General features: G+C 42.5%; 1 protein-coding gene across 1 annotated transcript in view; it reads left to right on the forward strand.

Moving 5' to 3' along the window:
• Positions 1 to 20,130, forward strand: part of ANOS1 (anosmin 1) — a 182,646-nt gene that overhangs the window by 113,284 nt on the left and 49,232 nt on the right. Inside the window, exon 4 of the mRNA XM_081792890.1 lies at positions 14,928 to 15,150. Coding sequence (XP_081649016.1) covers positions 14,928 to 15,150 — 223 coding nt within the window. The remainder of the gene's footprint in view (positions 1 to 14,927; positions 15,151 to 20,130) is intronic.

Genomic DNA, 20,130 nt, shown 5'->3' on the forward strand with positions numbered 1-20,130 from the left:
ATAGAACAGAGAAGAGTCATCAGGAATAAAACAAAGGTCATGAGCTGAGGCAGTGTCTTGTATGTTCCCTAACACACACACCTACTTATATTTTGTATTTTGTGCTTTGCATAAACCATACATCCACAGGAGTTAAAATATGCTGTTGTAGGATCTTGGGGAACAAGATGTAGCACGCTATTTGCTTCATAAACACATTACCCCCTACTATCCGTGACTCTGGGTTGACACTGTTACTTCAGACATCCGAGAAGGAAGATAGAACTGAAGGTCATCTGAAACCTCTGTCCCTGGAAACTCCTAATGTGACAGCACGCTTCTGTAATAACCGTTCCCTCTGAAGCAATCATGAGGCCTTCTGAACCAAATGCAGTTTGTTAAAATGGGACTCCTGTACAAATGGTGATTCCTAGTCTGGCAGGAGAGGTTAATTGAAACTCAAGAGGCGGGAAAGATAGGGACCGGTTAATGTGAGCCCTCTGTGGGCGCGCCTCATCCCACAGTCAAATAACTCGAGCCTCGCTGTTCGATTTCAGTTCCGTTGGTCACTTGTACAGCTCTGTATATGTTTCCTTTCTCTTTTGCAGTATGGCTGACTGTTATGTTGAGGTAGACTGAATCTTGACGGACTGACCTCTGTTGTGGCATTTTGGAGGCTACTCACTCACTGAGGCAGACCTCACTACTCACTCACTCAGTGAGGCACACCTGACACAATGCTGCCTTCCTCTCGGTTATCAGCGACTTACTAAGAGTGCATACAGGCTGCCTGTTTTCATGACCTAAACTTTCCTAAACGTTGAGACCCAAAAGGACTCTAGATTCTTCTACAGGTGGAACAGCTAAACTGTTAGATATGTTTGACCCACTGTGTTTATTTGTAAGACAATTTCAGCTTTATTTGTCTTCTAAGGCACAGGTTTGCAAACCATGGTCCCCGGAGCAAAACTGGGCTGCCTCCCGTTTTTATAAGGAAAGTATTATAGGAGCGTGGCCACACCGGGTTGTGTATAGACTGTCTGGGGCAGCTCCCGTGTTACAGCAGGAGAGCTGAGTGGTCCATGAAGTCGGGGCTATTTCCTGTGTGGCCCTTGACAGAAAAAGGTTTCAAACTCCTGCCTCAAGAAAAAAGAGCAGCGGTCCTAACTATATCACAAAACCTGCCCAACTATTCAGAATGTTGTTACTTCCTAATCTGTGTCACCAGCACCCTTTTCTAAACAAAGCATGATTGTTTTTTGTGTTTTAGTCCTAAAATAAATTTTCCTACCTGGAAGAGACTTTTGAAGGCATGTTAATACACCTAGAATTGGTTTGTGGCTTCTTCACATCCTGATCTCTTGAACTTCTCATTTGATTTTCTATACAATTCTACTTTTTGGGCTTCTGTCAGAGTTAAAAATGCTTTTCTTTAAATGAAGAGGTTAAATGTGTTAGAGCAAGCATCTTTTAGGATTCCTTCTATGGATCACATGGGATAATTTTCCCTGTGTCATTTTTTGGAGCATGTTGGGTCATGACAGATACATAGAAAGGTCCTGCTGCATTGTTTTAGTTTATTAATTATTACCTCTATCTTATTATTTTTCAAACTTTAAAAAATAATTTTAAACCATTTTTCTTCCTGATCATAAAATGCACATTTCTTCACATTTAAATGTTTCTTTCTTACAATTGTAGGAGTCTAAATTATTAAGGATTCTTTTTCTTTCATAATGGCACAAAATAATTATGTCCATTACAATTGATGTTGTCTGAGCTTTGGTGAAGCGTGACACATGGTAGTTTGAGTGACCTCCTTACTGGAGGACACGCTTCTCATCTTTAAATCTGACGTTTGTGATTTCACATCCTGGTATGAACTCACTGGGACCTCAACACTGGCAGTTTGAAGTGTGCATTAGGGTCACAGAGAATTGAGGCCTAATCTGCATCAGTGATATGCCAGTGAGAGAGGGATCCAGGGTTTGTAGTAAAGCTGTTCTCGGACCAACCTGGATTCTGATAGATCCAGTTCTCGTCAGTGTGAAAATAGGAATAGGAAGGAGGTTTGCCCTCAACCAGAGATAGGATTGTTGGTTCATTTCTTTGTGTGTTTTGCCTTTCAGAATGTTTTCCAAGCTTATTATATTTGATTTTCATAACCATTCTTGGAAGTTGTGTCTGAATTTTACCAGGTGAACTTGATGGTCAACAGAACTGATGCACAAGGAGGAAAATGGTTTTGTTTGCCCAAGATTGGTTCCATGTTTAGTCGGTAGAGGAACAAGATCTGGAATCCAGGTGGTGGTCCATCTCTGGTCCATTGTGCTCTGCCCCCAGCACCTGCTCCTGACTCTGCTGTATTCCAGCGAACAGAGTAGAGGATAAAGTTGTCCTTCCCCCACCAGGAAATAAAGTAGAGCCTGTTTCTCATGGAAAGTTGTTGGCCCCACCATCTGTCGCTTGAACACGCTTAAACCAGAAGGGAGTTTTGATGATGCAAAATCCTAGTGAAGTAAGGGTACGTCAAGGAACAGGGGGGAAGAACAAGGCCCCTTACTACTTTGGGTGCACTGAGCCATGGAATGTTCCAATACTACTGAAAACACATGTCAGAAACTAAAGCTGTGAAGATTCATCACGCTCCTACAGAGGGTCTCTTGCACTCAAACATGTTACCCTTCCAATGCTCCAAAACCCAGCTGTGCGTCTTAAAATCTCGGGTGCTGGGTAAATGCATGCATTCGGGAATGGAAGCAGTGCCTTCTCCTGTTCTGGAACATCTGTGCAAGAGTTAGGGCTACTGAAGGATGCTGATGAATAGTGGACAAGAACATGGTATCGTATGCCAAGGTGTGTGTGTTCTCAGGATACGATAATGAGCTCAGCTACGTTGGTGGGTGTCAGTGTGGGATTTGTGGAAGTTTCCTTCTGAAAGCTTCACTGTCCTTAGTGAAATCTGCTGCGTGGCCGGGAGTGGTAGGTGAGAGAGGCAGTGGAGCCTGGGGTAACCAGTGAATAGCACATGTTCACAAAGTGCTAATTTTTCTTACCTTATAAATAGTAAAATTTTATTTTTAGGAATGATAAACGTTTACCTCTTATTTTTACAAATGATAAACATTTACCTTTCAAGGTGATACTTATATTTCTGGACTGTGATCTCTGGGCAGTGGGGAAAGTGCAGACTCTGTCCCAGTTTCTTTTCACCTTAGGAATCGCAGGTGTCCTGGGACCGAAACATGGCCAGGCATGCTTATGGCGTTTTACAGTTCTTGTGAGGCTGCCTCTACCAGTCCTCTCTCTTTTTTTTTAATTCTTCAAAAAAATTATTAACATTTATTAATTTTTGAGAGATAGCATGAGCGGGGGAGCGGCAGAGAGAGAGGGAGACACAGAATCCAAAGCAGACTCCAGGCTCTGAGCTGTCAGCGCAGAGCCCAATACAGGGCTGGAACTCACAAACTGTGAAATCATGACCTGAACCAAAGTCAGACACTCAAGCAACTGAGCCACCCAGGTGTCCCGGACCTCTTTTATTTTTAATGGTTATTTATTTTTGAGAGAGAGCAACCAGCAGGGGAGGGGCAGACAGAGAGGGAGAGAGAAGATCCCAAGCAGGTTCTGAGTTGTCAGCACAGGGCCCGACATGGGCCTCAAACCCATGAACCGTGAGATCATGACCTGAGCAGAAGTTGGATGTTCACCTGACTGAGCCACCCAGGAGTCCCTACCGGTCCTCTTATAACAGAAGCTATCCTCATTATGTCACATTTTATAGTCCTGAAAAATGAGAAAATCAATAATATTGAGTGACTTTTTAGGGTTTTTCAGTAGTTTATTCGCTTGATGGGACATATTCTCCATGGAATGTAGGCTGTTTCACCCCCAGTTAAAAAAAATTGAAATGAAAAAAATTTTCATTGAATTTTTATGTTTATTTGTTTATTTATTTGAGAGAGAGAAGGAGAGAGAGTATGCATGCACATTGCAGGAAGAGCAGAAGCGGGGGTGGGGGGTGGGGGGTGGGGGGAGAATCTTAAGCAGATTCCACACTCAGCACACAGCCCTGAGCCACTCAGGCGCTCAGTTTTCATTGAATTTTTTTCTAACATTATTTATATTGAGACAGAGTGCAGCTGGGGAAGGGGCAGAGAGAGGGAGAGAGAGAATGTGAGGCAGGCTCTGTGCTGTCAGCACAGAGCCCAACACGGGGTTCAAATTCACAAACCATGTGATCATGGCCAGAGCCGAAATCAAGAGCTGTTGGATGGACATTCAACCAACTAAGCCACGCAGGCACCCAGTTTTCACTGAATTTTTGTATGACGCTGGGGAATACGGAATTATATGCGGTTCGCTTGGAGGAGAATTGATGAGTTTTGAAATTTTACAAGAAGTGGAGACTGGCAATTATTCTGAGTGATTTAAAGACCTAGCTCACCTGGAAAGAGGGACAAGGCAGGTGGGAAGCATTAAGGGCATATAGCATGGAAACTGCAAGAGCATCAAATCTGAGTAAAAAATAAAAGATGCATGTAAAACATTTAACCAGGGTCTGAACATGAGAAACACTGAATAAAGATTAGCCATTTTTACTCCAAAGGGTTGGGCATGGTTAATACTTGTGAATTCTGCGATAGGTCAGTAAGGTACAGACTTAAAAGGGATTTTGTCATCATGAGGTGACTAGAACCCTGTCAGAGGGTTTCTGTGGAGTGGTGGTTGTCCATCCATAGAACTCTGGGTTGTAGAATAAAAAGTACAGGAGGAAATGTCGACCAAATCCACACAACTGTCTGTGTCCATTTGTTCAGAGTGTCTGTGTGGGAGGAGGGGAGGGGAGGGGCTGTGGCCAGGAACCTTCAGTTTAAGGATGTGATTTTTGTGTACCTTTCCTTTGGGAAGATTTGAATACATTCGTATGCTGGGGGAAACGAGTCTTCTCAGGGGTGTGAGGTTGCAGGTGCTCTGGGTAAAAAGCCCAGGGTTCTGGAATGAGAAACCAGGAAGGACGTGGAGAGACACTCACATCCGCAGATGCCTCCTGCAGCTTCTAGAATGGTCCAGAATGGCGCCTTTCACACTCCCTTGTGCACACAGATCACCTGGGCATCTTTTAGACGTGCTAGTTCTGATTCGGGAGGTGCATGCTGTGGGCACCCAGAGTCTGCATTTCCATTAGGCGGCACTGAGCTGAGCCCGTGGAAGCAGGGGCTTTTCCTACGCAGGAGAATGCGCGTGTCCCGCTTGGATACTGGGGTGCCCTGTCAAGGGCTCGCTCGGAGTTGTGCGCTGATTGTCTGAAGTCTTTTGTGTTTTCTTCTGTGATATTCTGTAGACAGAGCAGATGCAAATTGCTGATAAGGACTGAAAAGAAACCAACAAAAAATGGTTTTTAACAGGGGAAACCCCTACTTTTTTATCTCTCAAAATGCGGAATTTTAGTTGCTTGTTTGTTTCCATCCTCACATGAAAGGTATAGGTATAGAATTCCAGCTTAACACTTTTTTAAATTAGTAGTTTAAAAATATCTCTTGGGGCGCCTGGGTGGCTCAGTCAGTTAAGCGACCGACTTCGGCTCAGGTCATGATCTCACGGTTAGTGAGTTTGAGGCCTGCCCTGGGCTCTGTGCTGATGGCTCAGAGCCTGGAGCCTGCTTCAGATTCTATGTGTCCCTCTCTCTATGCCCCTCCCTCTGCTTACAGTGTGCCTCTCTCTCTCTCTCAAAAATAAATAAACAGTAAAAAAAAATTTTTTTTAAATCTCTTCGTTTTCTCCGCAAGAGGAAGTTGAGGTAAACCTAAGATGACCATAATTTGACAAATGGGACACGTACTCATTGGAATGACTTCCCTAATGCATGTTTCTGATGTTCTCCTAATTTATATTATTCATGGTCAGGGTCTTTAACTTGCCTGGGAACCAAATTAATTGTAATCCCATCTAATAAATTAGGATGCATGATTGAGTTTCCAGGCAAATTATAATTGCATTTCCAAACATAAATTAGAAACATTTGAATTGAGACTACTTTTTCCTATTTTATGCATACTTAGTATTTATGTTCCTTCTCTGAAAGATGCAACTAGAGATTTTTTTAACAGTGTAATGTTTTTATGGTTTTGTGGAAATTATATATGCACATTAAAAACTTAATGTAACAACTACACAGGAGGGTAAAACCAAAGCATTACTCCAAATTCTACCATCCAGAATATCCATGGTTATCTGTGCAAAAGAGTTACCATAGCAAACCTAAGACCACTCTCTTAGGAATTCCTAATTAGGGGCACCTGGGTGGCTCAGTCGGTTAAGCGCCTGACTTCAGCTCAGGTTACGATCTCAGGGTCTGTGGGTTTGAGCCCTGCATCAGGCTCTGTGCTGACAGCTCAGAGCCTGGGGCCTGCTTCAGATTCTGTGTCTCCCTCTCTCTCTCTGCCCCTCTCCCACTCACCTCTGTCTCTCTCTCTCAAAAATAAATAAACATAAAAAAAAAAAAGAAATTCCTAATTAAAAGATTGGCTCTTGGCTGGCATGTGGGAACTCAGGTTTGGGCTGGGTTCCCCCCATTCCCTAACTGTAAGAGGGGCTCACTGTCCCTAAACTATTAGTACAACAGTATGGTTGTGATGGCCACCAGTTTCTCAAGGGCTGTCTGGGTATTTGGGCCGCAGCCTGGTGACCAGCCTTGTCAAAAATCTGGGCACTGAGTGTCTCCTTAATGTCTCTGGTGACGGCATTTCACATGTGTTACCTGGTTTCCTGTGGACTTCATGCTACACATGTTTTCCCTGTTCTTGCTTTTACTATAATAAATCATAGCCCAGAGTAGGACTATATGCTGAGCCCTATGAGTCTCCCTAGTGAATTAGCAAACCTGGGGTTGTCTGGGGGACCCCAATACATTACCATCAAGCGAACATCTTATCTGGTATCTCAATGCTTGATAGTTTTTTTAATAATAATGCTTGAAGTTTAATACTGTTTGAGCTTAACAGAAGAAAAAGGAATCTTCAAATTTGGGAGAGAAAATGATTATGAAAAGTATTATGAGATCAAAAGCATTATTTAAAAAATTTTATATTGGGGCGCCTGGGTGGCTCAGTCAGTTAAGCGTCCGACTTCGGCTCAGGTCACGATCTCACGGTATGTGAGTTTGAGCCCCGCGTCAGGCTCTGTGCTGACTGCTCAGAGCCTGGAGCCTGTTTCAGATTCTGTGTCTCCCTCTCTCTCTGACCCTCCCCCGTTCATGCTCTGTCTCTCTCTGTCTCGAAAATAAATAAACGTTAAAAAAAAAATTTAAAAAATAAAAAATTTTATATTTGCTTTATTATATACTGATGCGCTAAAATTAAGTTCCACGCAAGTTACTTATATGTTCTTCACACCAGTCTTTGTGCCTCCCAATTTTTCTAATGTTATTATTTCCTAATTGTTAGTTTTATTACATTGAATATTCTTCCTTCACCATAATTCCTGGTTTATTTAATTTTAGTTATATGTTTATGTGGATGATAAAGTGATCAAGACTTTTACACCTATTTCTTTACACTTGGCTTCTAAATTTGATCATATCTTGGGGTGCCCGGCTGGCTCAGTCGGTAGAGAATGTGACTCTTGATCTCAGGGGTTGTGAGTTTGAGCCCCACACTGGCTGTAGAGATTACTTAAAAATAAAATCTTTTATGGGGTGCTTGGGTGGCTCAGGGGGTTAAGCATCTGACTTTGGCTCAGGTCATAATCTCACGGTTCATGAGTCAAGCCCAGTGTTGGGTTCTGTGCTGACAACTCAGAGCCTGGAGCCTGATTCAGATTCTGTGTGTCCCTCTCTCTCTGCTCCTCTCCCACTAGTTCTCTCTCTCTCTCTCTCTCTCTCTCTCTCTCTCTCTCTCTCTCAAAAATAAATAAAAACATTAAAAAAATAAAATCTTTTAAAAATGTGATATCTTTTATTTCTAAAAAGGAGTCCATAGATAGCCATTTTCTTTGAAATTGTTCACAACAAACTTTGCCTACCACTGTACATGAAGTCCAACTTGGATTGCACACGCTTCTCTCACATAATATATAAGTATCTGCATTATTTTCTTTGAGTACTGAGCATTGTACTAGCTCATTTATTCTTGTTTCCTGCTTATCTGTAGAATGGCTGAATTTGGCATTGCATCGATTTGTAACAAAGCCTCACGGGTGCTATGTTCTTTGAGTTTTTTGAGAATGTTTCTGTCACGTGTACATTTGAATAACAGCTTAGCTGATTTTATGTGTGTGTGTATATATATGTATATGTATAGTTTATTTTCTTACTATTATGCAAACATTGCCATATTAGCTTCACACATTAAATTTTGTAGGGAGAAATTGACATGGGGGAAAACCATATTTTCTCCATCGTGATCAATTTGCCCTTTTTACCTGGATGCCTGAAAAGTTACATTTTTATAATTTTTTTCTTCCACATTTTCATTTAAATTCTAGCTAAGTAGCATATAGTGCAGTATTGGTTTCAGGAGTAGAATTCAGTGATTCATCGCTTACATACAACACTCAGTGCTCATCCCAACAAGTGTGTCCTCCTTAATATCCGTCACCCATCTAGCCGATCCCCCCACCCCACCCACCAGCATCCCTCAGTTTGTTCTGTATTGTTAAAAGTCTCTTATGGTTTGCTTCTCTCTCTCTCTGTTTCTGTTTCCGTTCCCGTATATTCCTGTTTTGTTTCCTAAATTCCACATGTGAATGAAATCACATGGTGTTTGTCTTTGACAGACTTATTTCTCTTCGCTCCATCCACATCATTGCAAGTGTCAAGATTTTATTCTTTTTGATGGCTAAGTAATATTCCAGTGTGTGTGTGTGTGTGTGTGTGTGTGTGTGTGTGTCAATATGACATCTTTTTTATTCATTCATCAGTCAACGGACACTTGGGCTCTTTCCATAGTTTGGCTATTGTTGATAATGCCACAAAATTATATTTTTCTCCTTGAAGTTCAGTAGCACAAACTGTGTCTACGTGTTGCTGATTTTTATCAATATTCCTGGATAAAATTCCTTGTCTTTTGATTTGCATACATATAATTTACATATATACGTGTATATCTATGATTTCCACATATACTTGTTTATCAGAACCTATTTAGAATGTGTTCCCTCTGTGCCTTGACATTTTAAGAGTGTTAGAAGCTCCCAGGTGATCCTCCTAGGAAAGCAAGTTGAGAGCCACTGTCTTTGCTGCCTTCTTAGTTTCCCCTGAGATATGGGATGGTCTGTAGAAAAACACTGTTGCAAGAGTGGCCCACACTCTTACTTGTTTTGTGATTTCAGATAAATTATAATCTCCCTGAGTTTCTGTCTCCTCACGTGTAAAATGGAGATCATAATGGTTATGGGGACTGGGGAAGAATGAGACGAGCAAGCAAAGCCCCTGGGGGACGGATTCTGCCGTCAATGTTGCATGTGTGTATTGGCTGAAGCAGGAAAAAACAAACCCACCCAAGCCCTGGCTTTTCTCAAAGACTGCTATATTTGATACATGACACAGTTCTGTTGAGTTGAATTAAATACCAAGTCCGATGTTCTCTCCATACCTGAGGCCTCATATTTACGTGATTTCTAACATATTAAGATAATTTACTGAATTTGATGTTTTTATGTTCATCATTCCATGATTACTACACAGATTATTTGATTGTACAGTACCTTGCATTTTATACCAAACAAAACAAAGATAATAGTATCTTCCACAAAAGCATCCAAGAACTGGTAACCTAATATTTATTGTTAGTATTTCATTGTATTTTTATCATTTGCCAGGTAAGTTGAGCTTATTCGAATATTGCCCAGATAAGGCACTAAAATACATATTTTAGTTTTTAAGCAGAGAGATGGGATGTAGGAGAGATTTATAAGAAATTTATAAGAATCAACAATATATAATATTCCATAAAATATTAAGGATTTTCACCTAATCCATTGCACCAAGGGTATTTTCATTGACTATAATACTTTGTCTTATTTGACTGCATGATGACACCAGTAGATACTAACTACTCTAGAAAAATACATGATCTTTGAAGAGTATTCCGTTCTTAGTTTTGCGTCGGGTAAGGGCAGAAAAAAGAATGAACAAAAATTAATGAGCATAGTAACCATGATTTTCCCCAATTTTAAATTAGAGCCAATGACTTGGCAAAAGATGTATGATTTGTATGATTTGCAAAATTATTCACGTTTGTAGTTTTAAATTTTTTTGGTTTACTTATTTTGAAGGAGAGAAAGGGAGTGAGTGAGCACACAGCAGGGGAAGGGCAGAGAGACAGGAAGACAATCCCAAACAGGCTTCGTGCCATGGTGCCATCAGCATACAGCCCAATGCAGAGCTCGAACTCACAAATCATGAGATCATGACCTGAGCCGAGATCAAGAGTCGGACGCAACTGTGCCACCCAGGCACCCCTCATATTAATAGTTTTATAAGGAGTTGGAATTACATTAATCTTACAGTGAACAGTTTGTGTTAGTAGCTGGTACAATTTTATAAACAAGTATAACATTTAGCACATCCATCCGTGTTTCCACACATGTTTTCGTTTCCCATGAAGCTGATGGCCATTGTACTCATCATGATGGGGGTAACTTACACCTTCCCTAAATTTTTCACATCTCTCTTGACGAGTCTCCCAGTAATTAACTCGTAATATCACAAGAAATAGTAGGTGCTTATTGGTCAGGAGTATCTTTACTGACACTGAGTGACCTATGTTCGCAGGATTTACAACTGGCCATTAGTGGCCCAATTTACACATTTTCTTTATGTCTAGAATACTAATATTCACACATCATTTTCACTGACTTGCACTCATTTTTGTCTTTATTCCATTCAACTAGTGCATTCTCAATAAGCTATGTTTAAAGGCCTAGTGACAGACCTGCATACAGAGACCATATATTCTCCAATTTACATTCAGACCACTAATAGTTTTTCAACCTAATCCAAGATAATTATCCAAGATAATTGATAGAGAACATTAAAATCTGCCTTTAATAAACAATGGAACCATTGAATCCAAGTCATCTGTAAGATAGTTGTACCAAATCCATGTATTTGTAAGACGAACCCCCAAACTTAGACTTTTTTCTTTCTTATAAGTGCCAACAGGGCAACGTCCCCCCACACAGATTTCAGAACCTAATCTGGCAGTAGCATGTTGGAAACTTGTGATGGTCACACTGTGGAGAAGCAGAGCCAACTTTCTGTCTGTGGCTCTTAAAACATTTTTGTCGGAATAACAGAAGAATTTGGAAATGTTAAACAGTAAACTTGTAGCATGGGAAAAGAAAAGAGACACCAATTACTCCACTGCTATTGAGTACCCATTGGGGTGCATAATAGGGCTTCGTCCTTTGTATGCACCGTCTCATGTAATATTCATAACGTTATTTGTATTACTTCAGGCTCATGTACCCGTCGAGAAAGCTCCAGGGCAAGGATGAACTTTTTTTGTTCACACATTTGTTTCCACGGTTCTCCAAACACTCACATGCACACAAAAAAAATCACAGTTTTGAATCCATACCAAGAAGGAGAAATATTGAATAAATGTACAGAACGCCTCTCACATCAACCGGAAGATCTAAATGAGTCTGCTAATTATCATTGTTCCTGTTACATGACATTCACTGGGAACAAATGTTTCGGACCTGGGAAGGCCACTGTTTTTGTTTATTTGTTTTTAATTCTGCCCCATTTGCTCCATCAGTAAATTGTTAAGATGAGGAGATACTGTCTCTGACCGGGAAGTCTCTCACAGTTCAAGGGTATGGCGGTTGGCGCAGTGATGGTGAGAGTCACGTGAGCAGAGAGCCCACACTTTGTTATCTGAATCTCGAATCATACCCTGTTTTCATATGTGACGACGAAAGAGGCCGATGTGATCGTGCCGTAGCGCAAACTGAGTCATGGTGATATCCCAGTTAGCAAGCCGTAAACACTTGCCAGATTTAATAAAGTTATTTGTACACGGCCATTTCAGCCCATGCAGGCCAACTGACTTGGGTAACCAAATATTTTCTTTCAGTGCATGTAATGTATACGTTGTGTTGAGAGAGAAACTGGCCAGCACTCCATCATTGTTATGGATCCCTTTACATCCTTGATTCCACAGTTAGGGTTGGACTTAAATTTAGGAATTCAAAAGCCAGTGAAGGGAAACACACCTAGCAGCTAACAGAAAAATGAACTGTGAAATTAAGACAGAAAAGCCTTAAGAACTGACGAGGCTTTCAGTGTTATACAGTTAACAAAAAATTAGCTACAAATTTATGGTACTTCTGTATTGAAACCATGGCCTTTCTTGTAGGTTTTACCCGGGAAGTTCTTCAGCTGAGACACTGTTTTGACTAATAATCATTTATTTGACATCCACGATTGTAACTTACACTTTGGGGTTATACCTTTTCTAGCCAATGCTTCCAGTTTTCCCACTTTTGTCAGAGTCTGAACTCTTCCATCATATTTAATGGTCATACAGCATTGACACCTGAAAGTACATTAGTTTTACGCTATCAGAAAGACCACGTGTCTGTGAGAGAGCGCTCGTATCTGATACCACACATGTCCTCACAGTATGCATACATTTCTCGCTCTTAGGTAAATTTTTTTTAATTGTGGTAAAATACACATAATGTAGCGCTTGCCGTCATAACTCATACGCAGATTTTTTTTTTTAATTTTATTTTGAGAGAGAGAAACAGGGAGAGAGAGAGAAGGAGCAAGGGAGGGGCAGAGAGAGAGGGAGAGGAAGAATCCCAAGCAGACCCCATGCCAAGTGCAGAGCCCGACGTAGGGCTCAATTCCATGAACTGTGAGATGGTGACCTGAGCCAAAGTCAAGAGCCGGACGCTTAACCGAGGGAGCCACCCAGGCGCCCCAGGCAGGTTCAGGCACCATCGGGAGAAGGAGAGGAGAAGCAGCATGGAGGACTGCCCTGGGGTTGGAGTTTTCCTGGGTGACTGGGACGCGTCCTGGTGCTGGAGTTACCATGTTTGTGGTTTCCAATGACATTTCAGTCACCATCAACATGAGGAGTAAACTGGCTATAATTAACTCCCTTTTTGGAAGCAAGGTAAAGACGTGGGTGTCGCTAGCTGTGTAGAGGGTCAAACTCGGTCATCAGTGAGGAGCAGTGGTCAGCATGCTGGCAGGTGTTTCCCAGCATGTGGTAGAGACTCGTGTTCAGTCACTGAGAAGCAACTGGTAACACATGGTAGGTCTTACCAGGTGGTGGGCAGCGTTATCAGGAGATGCCCAGATGTTGCCAGGTAGCGGTGAGCCCTATGCAGTCATCGGTGAGGCCAGTGTTGACTCCGCCACCAGAAGTGTTGCTGGGTGCCATTCAGGGGTCCCCAGGTGCTACCAGTCATGAGTCATGGCTAGTCAGCAGTGTGGAACAGCACCTACCACATGCTGTTCACATTGCACCCCGGTTCGTGGTCACCAGTGCCACCACATGTAATTCTGCTGTCGCTGACTCCTATTTGACATCAAATAGTAAACAGAGAACCTTCCTTGGTGGTCTCCTACCTCCAGGAGGAAGGCTCTGAGTGGAGCCCCTCTCTGACACTGCTGTTGGCATTGCTTAGGGCTGACTGAGCACAGCCTCACCAGAGTTCAAGCCCGTGCAGGTGAACGCTTCGTGCACACGGAGGGGACAGTTCCAGACAGTTCCCCTCCTGGCGGGGTGCCTGCGGTTCGCCACGTGTCACTCAGTGCCCCAGTTCTTGGCAGAGGGTGGGTGTGGGAGTGCCATCCCCACTGCCTGGGAGCCTGGCTCACAAAACCTTCTTTAGCAACAACATGGCACCCTTACAAAGGGGATGGATGGAGGGCTGGGACTTTACCTGGCTGGACAGGTGCATTGCAGCTGACAATGGGTTTAGGGGACTGGTTGGGGTTAGGGTAGCTATCTTGGCAACCAGCCATCAAAGCAAAAGGAGCATCACCAAATGCTGTCCTGAACCATTTTTCCTAAGGAAAAAGACACATTTGATAAGTGACCATTTCCACTACTCACACTGTTTCCATAATGCGACTGACTCTCTAAACAAGCCAAGGAATACCTGTTCTCTCTAGTGTTTCATTGATTGTGGGCTCAACTGAAATATCATCAGCCATATGCTATCCAGAACCTGACTGTGTCACAGGTAACAACGATTCACATTCGTTTTCTGCAGAATTTATTGACAATTCCATATTGATAAGAGGTCCCATGTGCACATTAACTCTAGAAGCTGGATATTATTAAAATATGTTCAATTAACTGAGGCTTACACTACTATTTGATAAGCTATCACTAAATGTGTTCACTGATGTGAGGGTTGTAAATGTTCCGTAGGGCTACAGCGAACACATCTTGATTAGTATTGACCGTGCAAAAACTAAATGACTCATTAGAGAATGAAAATATGTGTACAGTGGTCCAAAGAGCCCCTCAAATGGTACTAACATCCTTTATGAATATTTGTAATCAATTATTTGACAACCACATTTAACTCACAATGTAATACTTTGTGAATGTGTGTTTGTATAATTCATGTGTATCTGGAAAGGTAGAATTCAAGGGTTGGGTTCCTTTTAGAAATTAACATACAGTATTATGGGTTTGGGGGGAAAAGAAAACAAATCTATTTATTTTGTAAAACATTCCAGGGAAATTTTGACCAAGTAAGAATTTTTTTACCTTCCTTTCTGATGTTTTGGAAATCAAGCGTCCTGAGTCTGTCATAAGAGAAGTTCTCTTTTAAGGGCACCAGGTTGCCTCTGTCGGTAAGAGCGTGTGACTCTTGACCTTGGGGTTGTAAGTTCTAGACCCACGTCGAGTGCAAAGATGACTTAAGAATTTTACATCTTAAAAATAAGAGAATGGTTCTTCTTGTCTCTTTAGCCTCTGTTCCCCAAGAAGAACTACGAATGCCTGACGAGCTGTGAGTTCCTCAAGTACATCCTAGCGGTGAAGCAGGGGGACTGCCCGGCCCCCGAGAAAGCAAGCGGATTTGCCGCCGCCTGTGTGGAAAGTTGTGAAGCTGACAACGAGTGCTCTGGGGTTAAGAAGTGTTGTTCCAATGGGTGCGGACACACCTGCCAGGTGCCCAAGACGCTGTACAAAGGTAATGAGCAGAGCACCCACTGTGAAGGGACCCTCACAGTGGGGTTGTGTGTGCATGGGGAAGGGTGTCAGTCAAAGATGGCCCCACGGGGGGTGCCCAGGGGGCACAGACGGTTGAGCGCCTGACTCTTGGTTTCGACTCTGGTCATGATCTCACAGTTGGTGAGTTCAAGCCCCACGTCAGGCTCTCTCTGCCCTCCCCCACTCACTCACTCTTTCTCTCAAAAACGAAAACCAAAAACAAAGATGGCACCATTGTAAGAGAAGAAAAATGGTAAGAAAGTGTACTTTGTGCCACAAACATCTGAAAATACCACTGGATCGTATAGATCAGCCACAGCGCACACATTCTGGGGCAGAGCAAATCATCCTTATTACATTTAACATTTCAGGAGGACAACATCACTTCAGGAACTTTCTCGTACTCTTCTCCAGTAAGAATAAATCAATTCGGCTGCCCTGGGTACATTGGAGTAAATGGATTTCAATCCTTGGAAAATGGGCTGGGGGTGGGGCACCCTCGAGAAATGCATAACCAACGCACCAGTATTGTGGATTTCCTGTTGGCATAATCCAAGAACACAAATGTCATTGTGTGGACGGTCACTATTTTGAGTCGTGTCTTGAGAACCAGGGGGAGGAAGAGCTATCTTCCAGAGATGGGGAGTCAGTTCATCAAACCATTTATATATATAAATATTATTATTAATATTATTATTATAAGTAGAGAGAATAATCTTTGATTCTCCTCTCTTTCACACCAACTATTTATTATTTCCAAATATAGGTCAGTTATTTTTAAACCGCATGAAACACTATCGCCAGCAATATGCCCGTTTTGAATTATGTGCTGGCTGGCGAACTATTTTCAGAAGTCCGCTCTTACATCACTCTCATCTCCCAGGACTTATGTCCCTGCCCCGGTCTCCTCTGGCCCACACTGAGAATTACTCCAGTCTGAAACCTGTGTAATCCATCCGGCTTTTCTTTTCTTACTGCACACCCCCCCCCTTTCTTTTTTCCATAGGATCTTTGGAAAACTGGCATAAATACCTGTCTCAAATTCAAAATAATTGCCGCTTTCCCCTTCTTACTGGGTGACGTTTCTTTAATAGATTTAATGTTTTATTGTTTTCATGCCTCTCATTGTAAACTACATAAAATCGCTTTTGCAAAACCGAACACCATTTAATTTTTCTAAAGTCTGTTATTATGAAACCTTCTCTGTTATTATAGATCATTTGCTATTTAAGTATTAGCATTCACCACAAAAATAGCATGCTTTTATAATGATTGTTGAAAACCCATTTGTAAAACCCTTAGTGTTTTTAAAGTAGGGTGTTTTAAAGAGGCATTATATGTTAAAATATGCTTTTTATTTAAAAAGCATTGAAGAGCCAGTGTGAATTTCAAATATGCCTGGTTCACTAAGAATAAAGGAAATAGTCTGTGAAGGGCCAGCATAAAATGATTAATTATTAAAAGAGACTTTTGTAATTTAAACCTATGCTTAACTCTGTCTTTCTCTCTCTCTCTCTCTCTCTCTCTCTCTCTCTCTCTCTCTCTCTGTCTCTCTCACAAAAACATAAACATTAAGAAAAAAACTTTTTAAAGGGGCGCCTGGGTGGGTCAGGTCATGATGTCGCAGTTTGTGAGTTCAAGTCCCATGTCAGGCTCTGTGCTGACAGCTCAGAGCCTGGAGCCTGCTTTGGATTCTGTGTCTCCCCTTCTCTCTCTGCCCCTCCCCTGCTTGCACTCTGTCTCTTTCTCTCTCTAAAAAATAAATAAACATTAAAAAATTAAAAAAAAATTTAAACCTATGCTTAACTAAATATGATGGACTTTTAAAAGAAGTGTTGAAGTCTCTCCCCTTCTATGAAGTAGCTCTTGGCTTTTTATGGAGACGGGCAGTTCATGCAGAACTCATTGGAAATAGGATGAACAGTCTCTTGACCTGATGATGACTTTTGCCCAATGAGACTGGGATTATATTACTGTTTTTTTGAGCACACACATAGCTGCAGGTAACTATTTTCCCCTACGCTCTGTTGGGCAGTCCCTGAAGGCGGGCTGCTTTCCATGTCGGGGGTGTCTGACCATGGCAGTGAGGGTGCAACCTGTGCAAGTCGGAGGGGCCCCACACAGCCGGCCAGAATGCGTCCCGCCACAGCCTTGGCTGATTAGCCACCCGAAGCATGTAATCGTGTTCCTGACTGGAGTCACACCAAGGAGCGTGGTGGGGCTGATGGCTCCCTATCTCCCAGGTAGAGGGACCCAGCGCTTGGCTGTGCAAGGAAAGAAAGACCTGCTACCCAGCCAGACATCCCGCACCCAAATCCCCCTGGGCTCATCTGCGGGGGACCAGCCCCCACCATCCTTCTGGCCTGCACGTTGCCTTCTTATTGTCCTGAACCAGCCACGAGTCAGAAGCTTGCCCTCTGCTCGCTGCTCAGGCTGGGTCTGTGCCGTCTCTTTCCTTAGGAAGAGGGCACCCATCTTCTGATGGTGAGACGGGCTGGTCCTGACCCCAGTCCGCAGGTGCTGACACTGAGCTTGCAAGCTGGTTCTCAGACGACTTGGTATTCAGTGGCGGGAATACATCTGCCCCCTGGTTCCCAGCTGGGCCAGCTCTCCTGGTATTTTCACTTGGAGTCTGTCCAACTACCACAGCAGGGCCTGAAACACAGTATTCATACACTGTACTGGCAATTCCACTGTATTATACAGTGTAGGTCAGTTAAATGATGTATCAATATCAGATATATTTTTTAACATTTTTTAACGTTTATTTATCTTAGAGAGACAGAGACAGAGTGCAAGTGGGGAAGGGGTAGAGAGAGAGGGAGACACAGAATCCGAAGCAGGTTCCAGGCTCCGAGCTGTCAGCCCAGAGCCCAACGTGGGGCTCGCACTCAAAAACCGCGAGATCATGACCTGAGCCAAAGTCAGACGCTTAACTGACTAAGCCACCCAGGTGCCCCCCAATATCAAATATTTTAATAAAAGCACTGATCTGTCAGTTGTTGGGGTATAACATCAGGTCCTGTAGTTTCTTATCAGAGTACTCATGCACATAACGCTCACTTGTGGACAAATAATCATCTCAACTTTTGCAGTAAATTGATACGTACTGGCCTCTACTGTATTTTTCCTTTCATGAAAGCTTATTGGGTTAGTAAAATTTTCTTAAAGTACAGAAATACATACAAATGTTCTGTTCAGCCTCCCGTGTTTGGGGTAGGGAAGAAGGGGACTTCCTAGATTCTATAGCTTCCAAACCTGATGATGCTCTTAAAATCAATGCATGTTTTGAAAAGATGGTCAACAAACTGCATTCTATTTGAGCGTTTAATTTGGCTTATGCTGTAGGAATTGTCCTAAGCCGTTGTCTCTGACTAAGTTGACCTTATAGACTTGTGTTAGAGTTTAAAATAAAGCAGGACAACAGACAGCTTTTCCTTCTCCCTTCAAATAACATTGTTAGCCACACCCCGGGATGCTTGCAAACGTTAACGCAGGTAAATGCCCCCTGAGCAGCCAGTACCCTGCAGTGCAAACCGGAGCATGGTCTCAGTTGAAAAGGCTGATTCTCCACAGGTAAAACATCAACGCTTGCACATCGGGCACTTGTGACTCCCCCCCATCCTTGTCTGTTTTAAGTCTGATTTATAGCTGACCTACACTCTCCTCCCTCCAGAAGGTGATATAATTTTTTATTTTACTGCCCAAACTGGTGCTTCTGACTCACATCTCTGGCACTCATTTGGATAGGGAAGGTGAGAACCTGAAATTGTTGTCCAAATGTAAAGACTGAGATCAATTTGTGGCTCTCCGTGATCTCTGTTTTCTCTTTACCATGCGCAAACCAACATTAATCATGTATCGCTTTGTTTCCAGAAAGATCTGATGATGGTGTTGACTTAATATCTCCATGAATGTCTTCATATTTGAAATATTTAAAGCTCAGCTCTTTAGAGATGGTCTAATAACACTTTTCACAAATCCATTTTTTAGCATTTTGAATACAGTGACCCGATTCCTGGATGTGATATGAACACAAATTGCCTGAGTACTGATTAGCTCTGTGAGAGATAATGGGTAGTGGCTAATTATTGAATCGTTGGAACACTGTATCTTGCTACATTTTCATAACATTTAGACTCATGATAGAAACATTTTTACAGGAGTAATCAGATCTCGTGATTTACAACTGCCGACTGTGATCATTGAGTTTTCTGTCATTCTATTTGCAAAGTTTTTTACATCATTGGGTTTCACTGAAATACTTGTCACGCTTTAAAGAAAATGCACCTGTAATGTCCCATACGGTGGGATGTTATAGGATAACATGTTTGACAGAACAGCATAGATTTCAGGGGACTAGGTTGTTCAAAACTAAAGAAGAAAAATCCTAGTCATTTACGTAATAAAGGACATACGGAGAAGGCATGCCTGGTGCACATCTGGTTGTGCAGCATGGACGCTGGCTAAGCTACCTAGGACTCTTCAGAAGGCCGGGCTGTGGGGGCTGGGTGTCTCGGGGCTGGGGGGGGCGAGGGGCCGAGCCCCATCTGCACACAATTACAGCCGAGTCCTGGAGCTCCTTCCAATCAAGGGAGCCAGCTGACCCTAATGCAAAGCAGATGGGCTGTTTCTCCACATGCAAATCGCAAGATTGTTGTACGTAATAATTAAAGAGATTGTTAAATGAAGAAATGGGAACTGACATCACTCTGATGCTCATTATGTTCGATTAAGGCTCTTGGTCGTTGAATGATATTCAAGATTAAAACCATCTAGCAAGGGGATTGTTATGCTTGCGTTTGCTGCTGATGAGTTCAGGTAACTTCAGCGGCCGGAGTATTTACCGGAGGTGCATTTATGCTGGAGCATTACGCATAGAAGGGCCAAGGAGAAACTTGGATGGGGAGTCTCAGAGAATGTGCTTTATGAGTGTAAAGAACTCCCCAGTCCTCTTCTC

Source organism: Panthera onca, chromosome X (assembly GCF_046562875.1).
Source record: "Panthera onca isolate mPanOnc1 chromosome X, mPanOnc1 haplotype 2, whole genome shotgun sequence".
Classification (NCBI taxonomy): Eukaryota; Metazoa; Chordata; class Mammalia; order Carnivora; family Felidae; genus Panthera; species Panthera onca.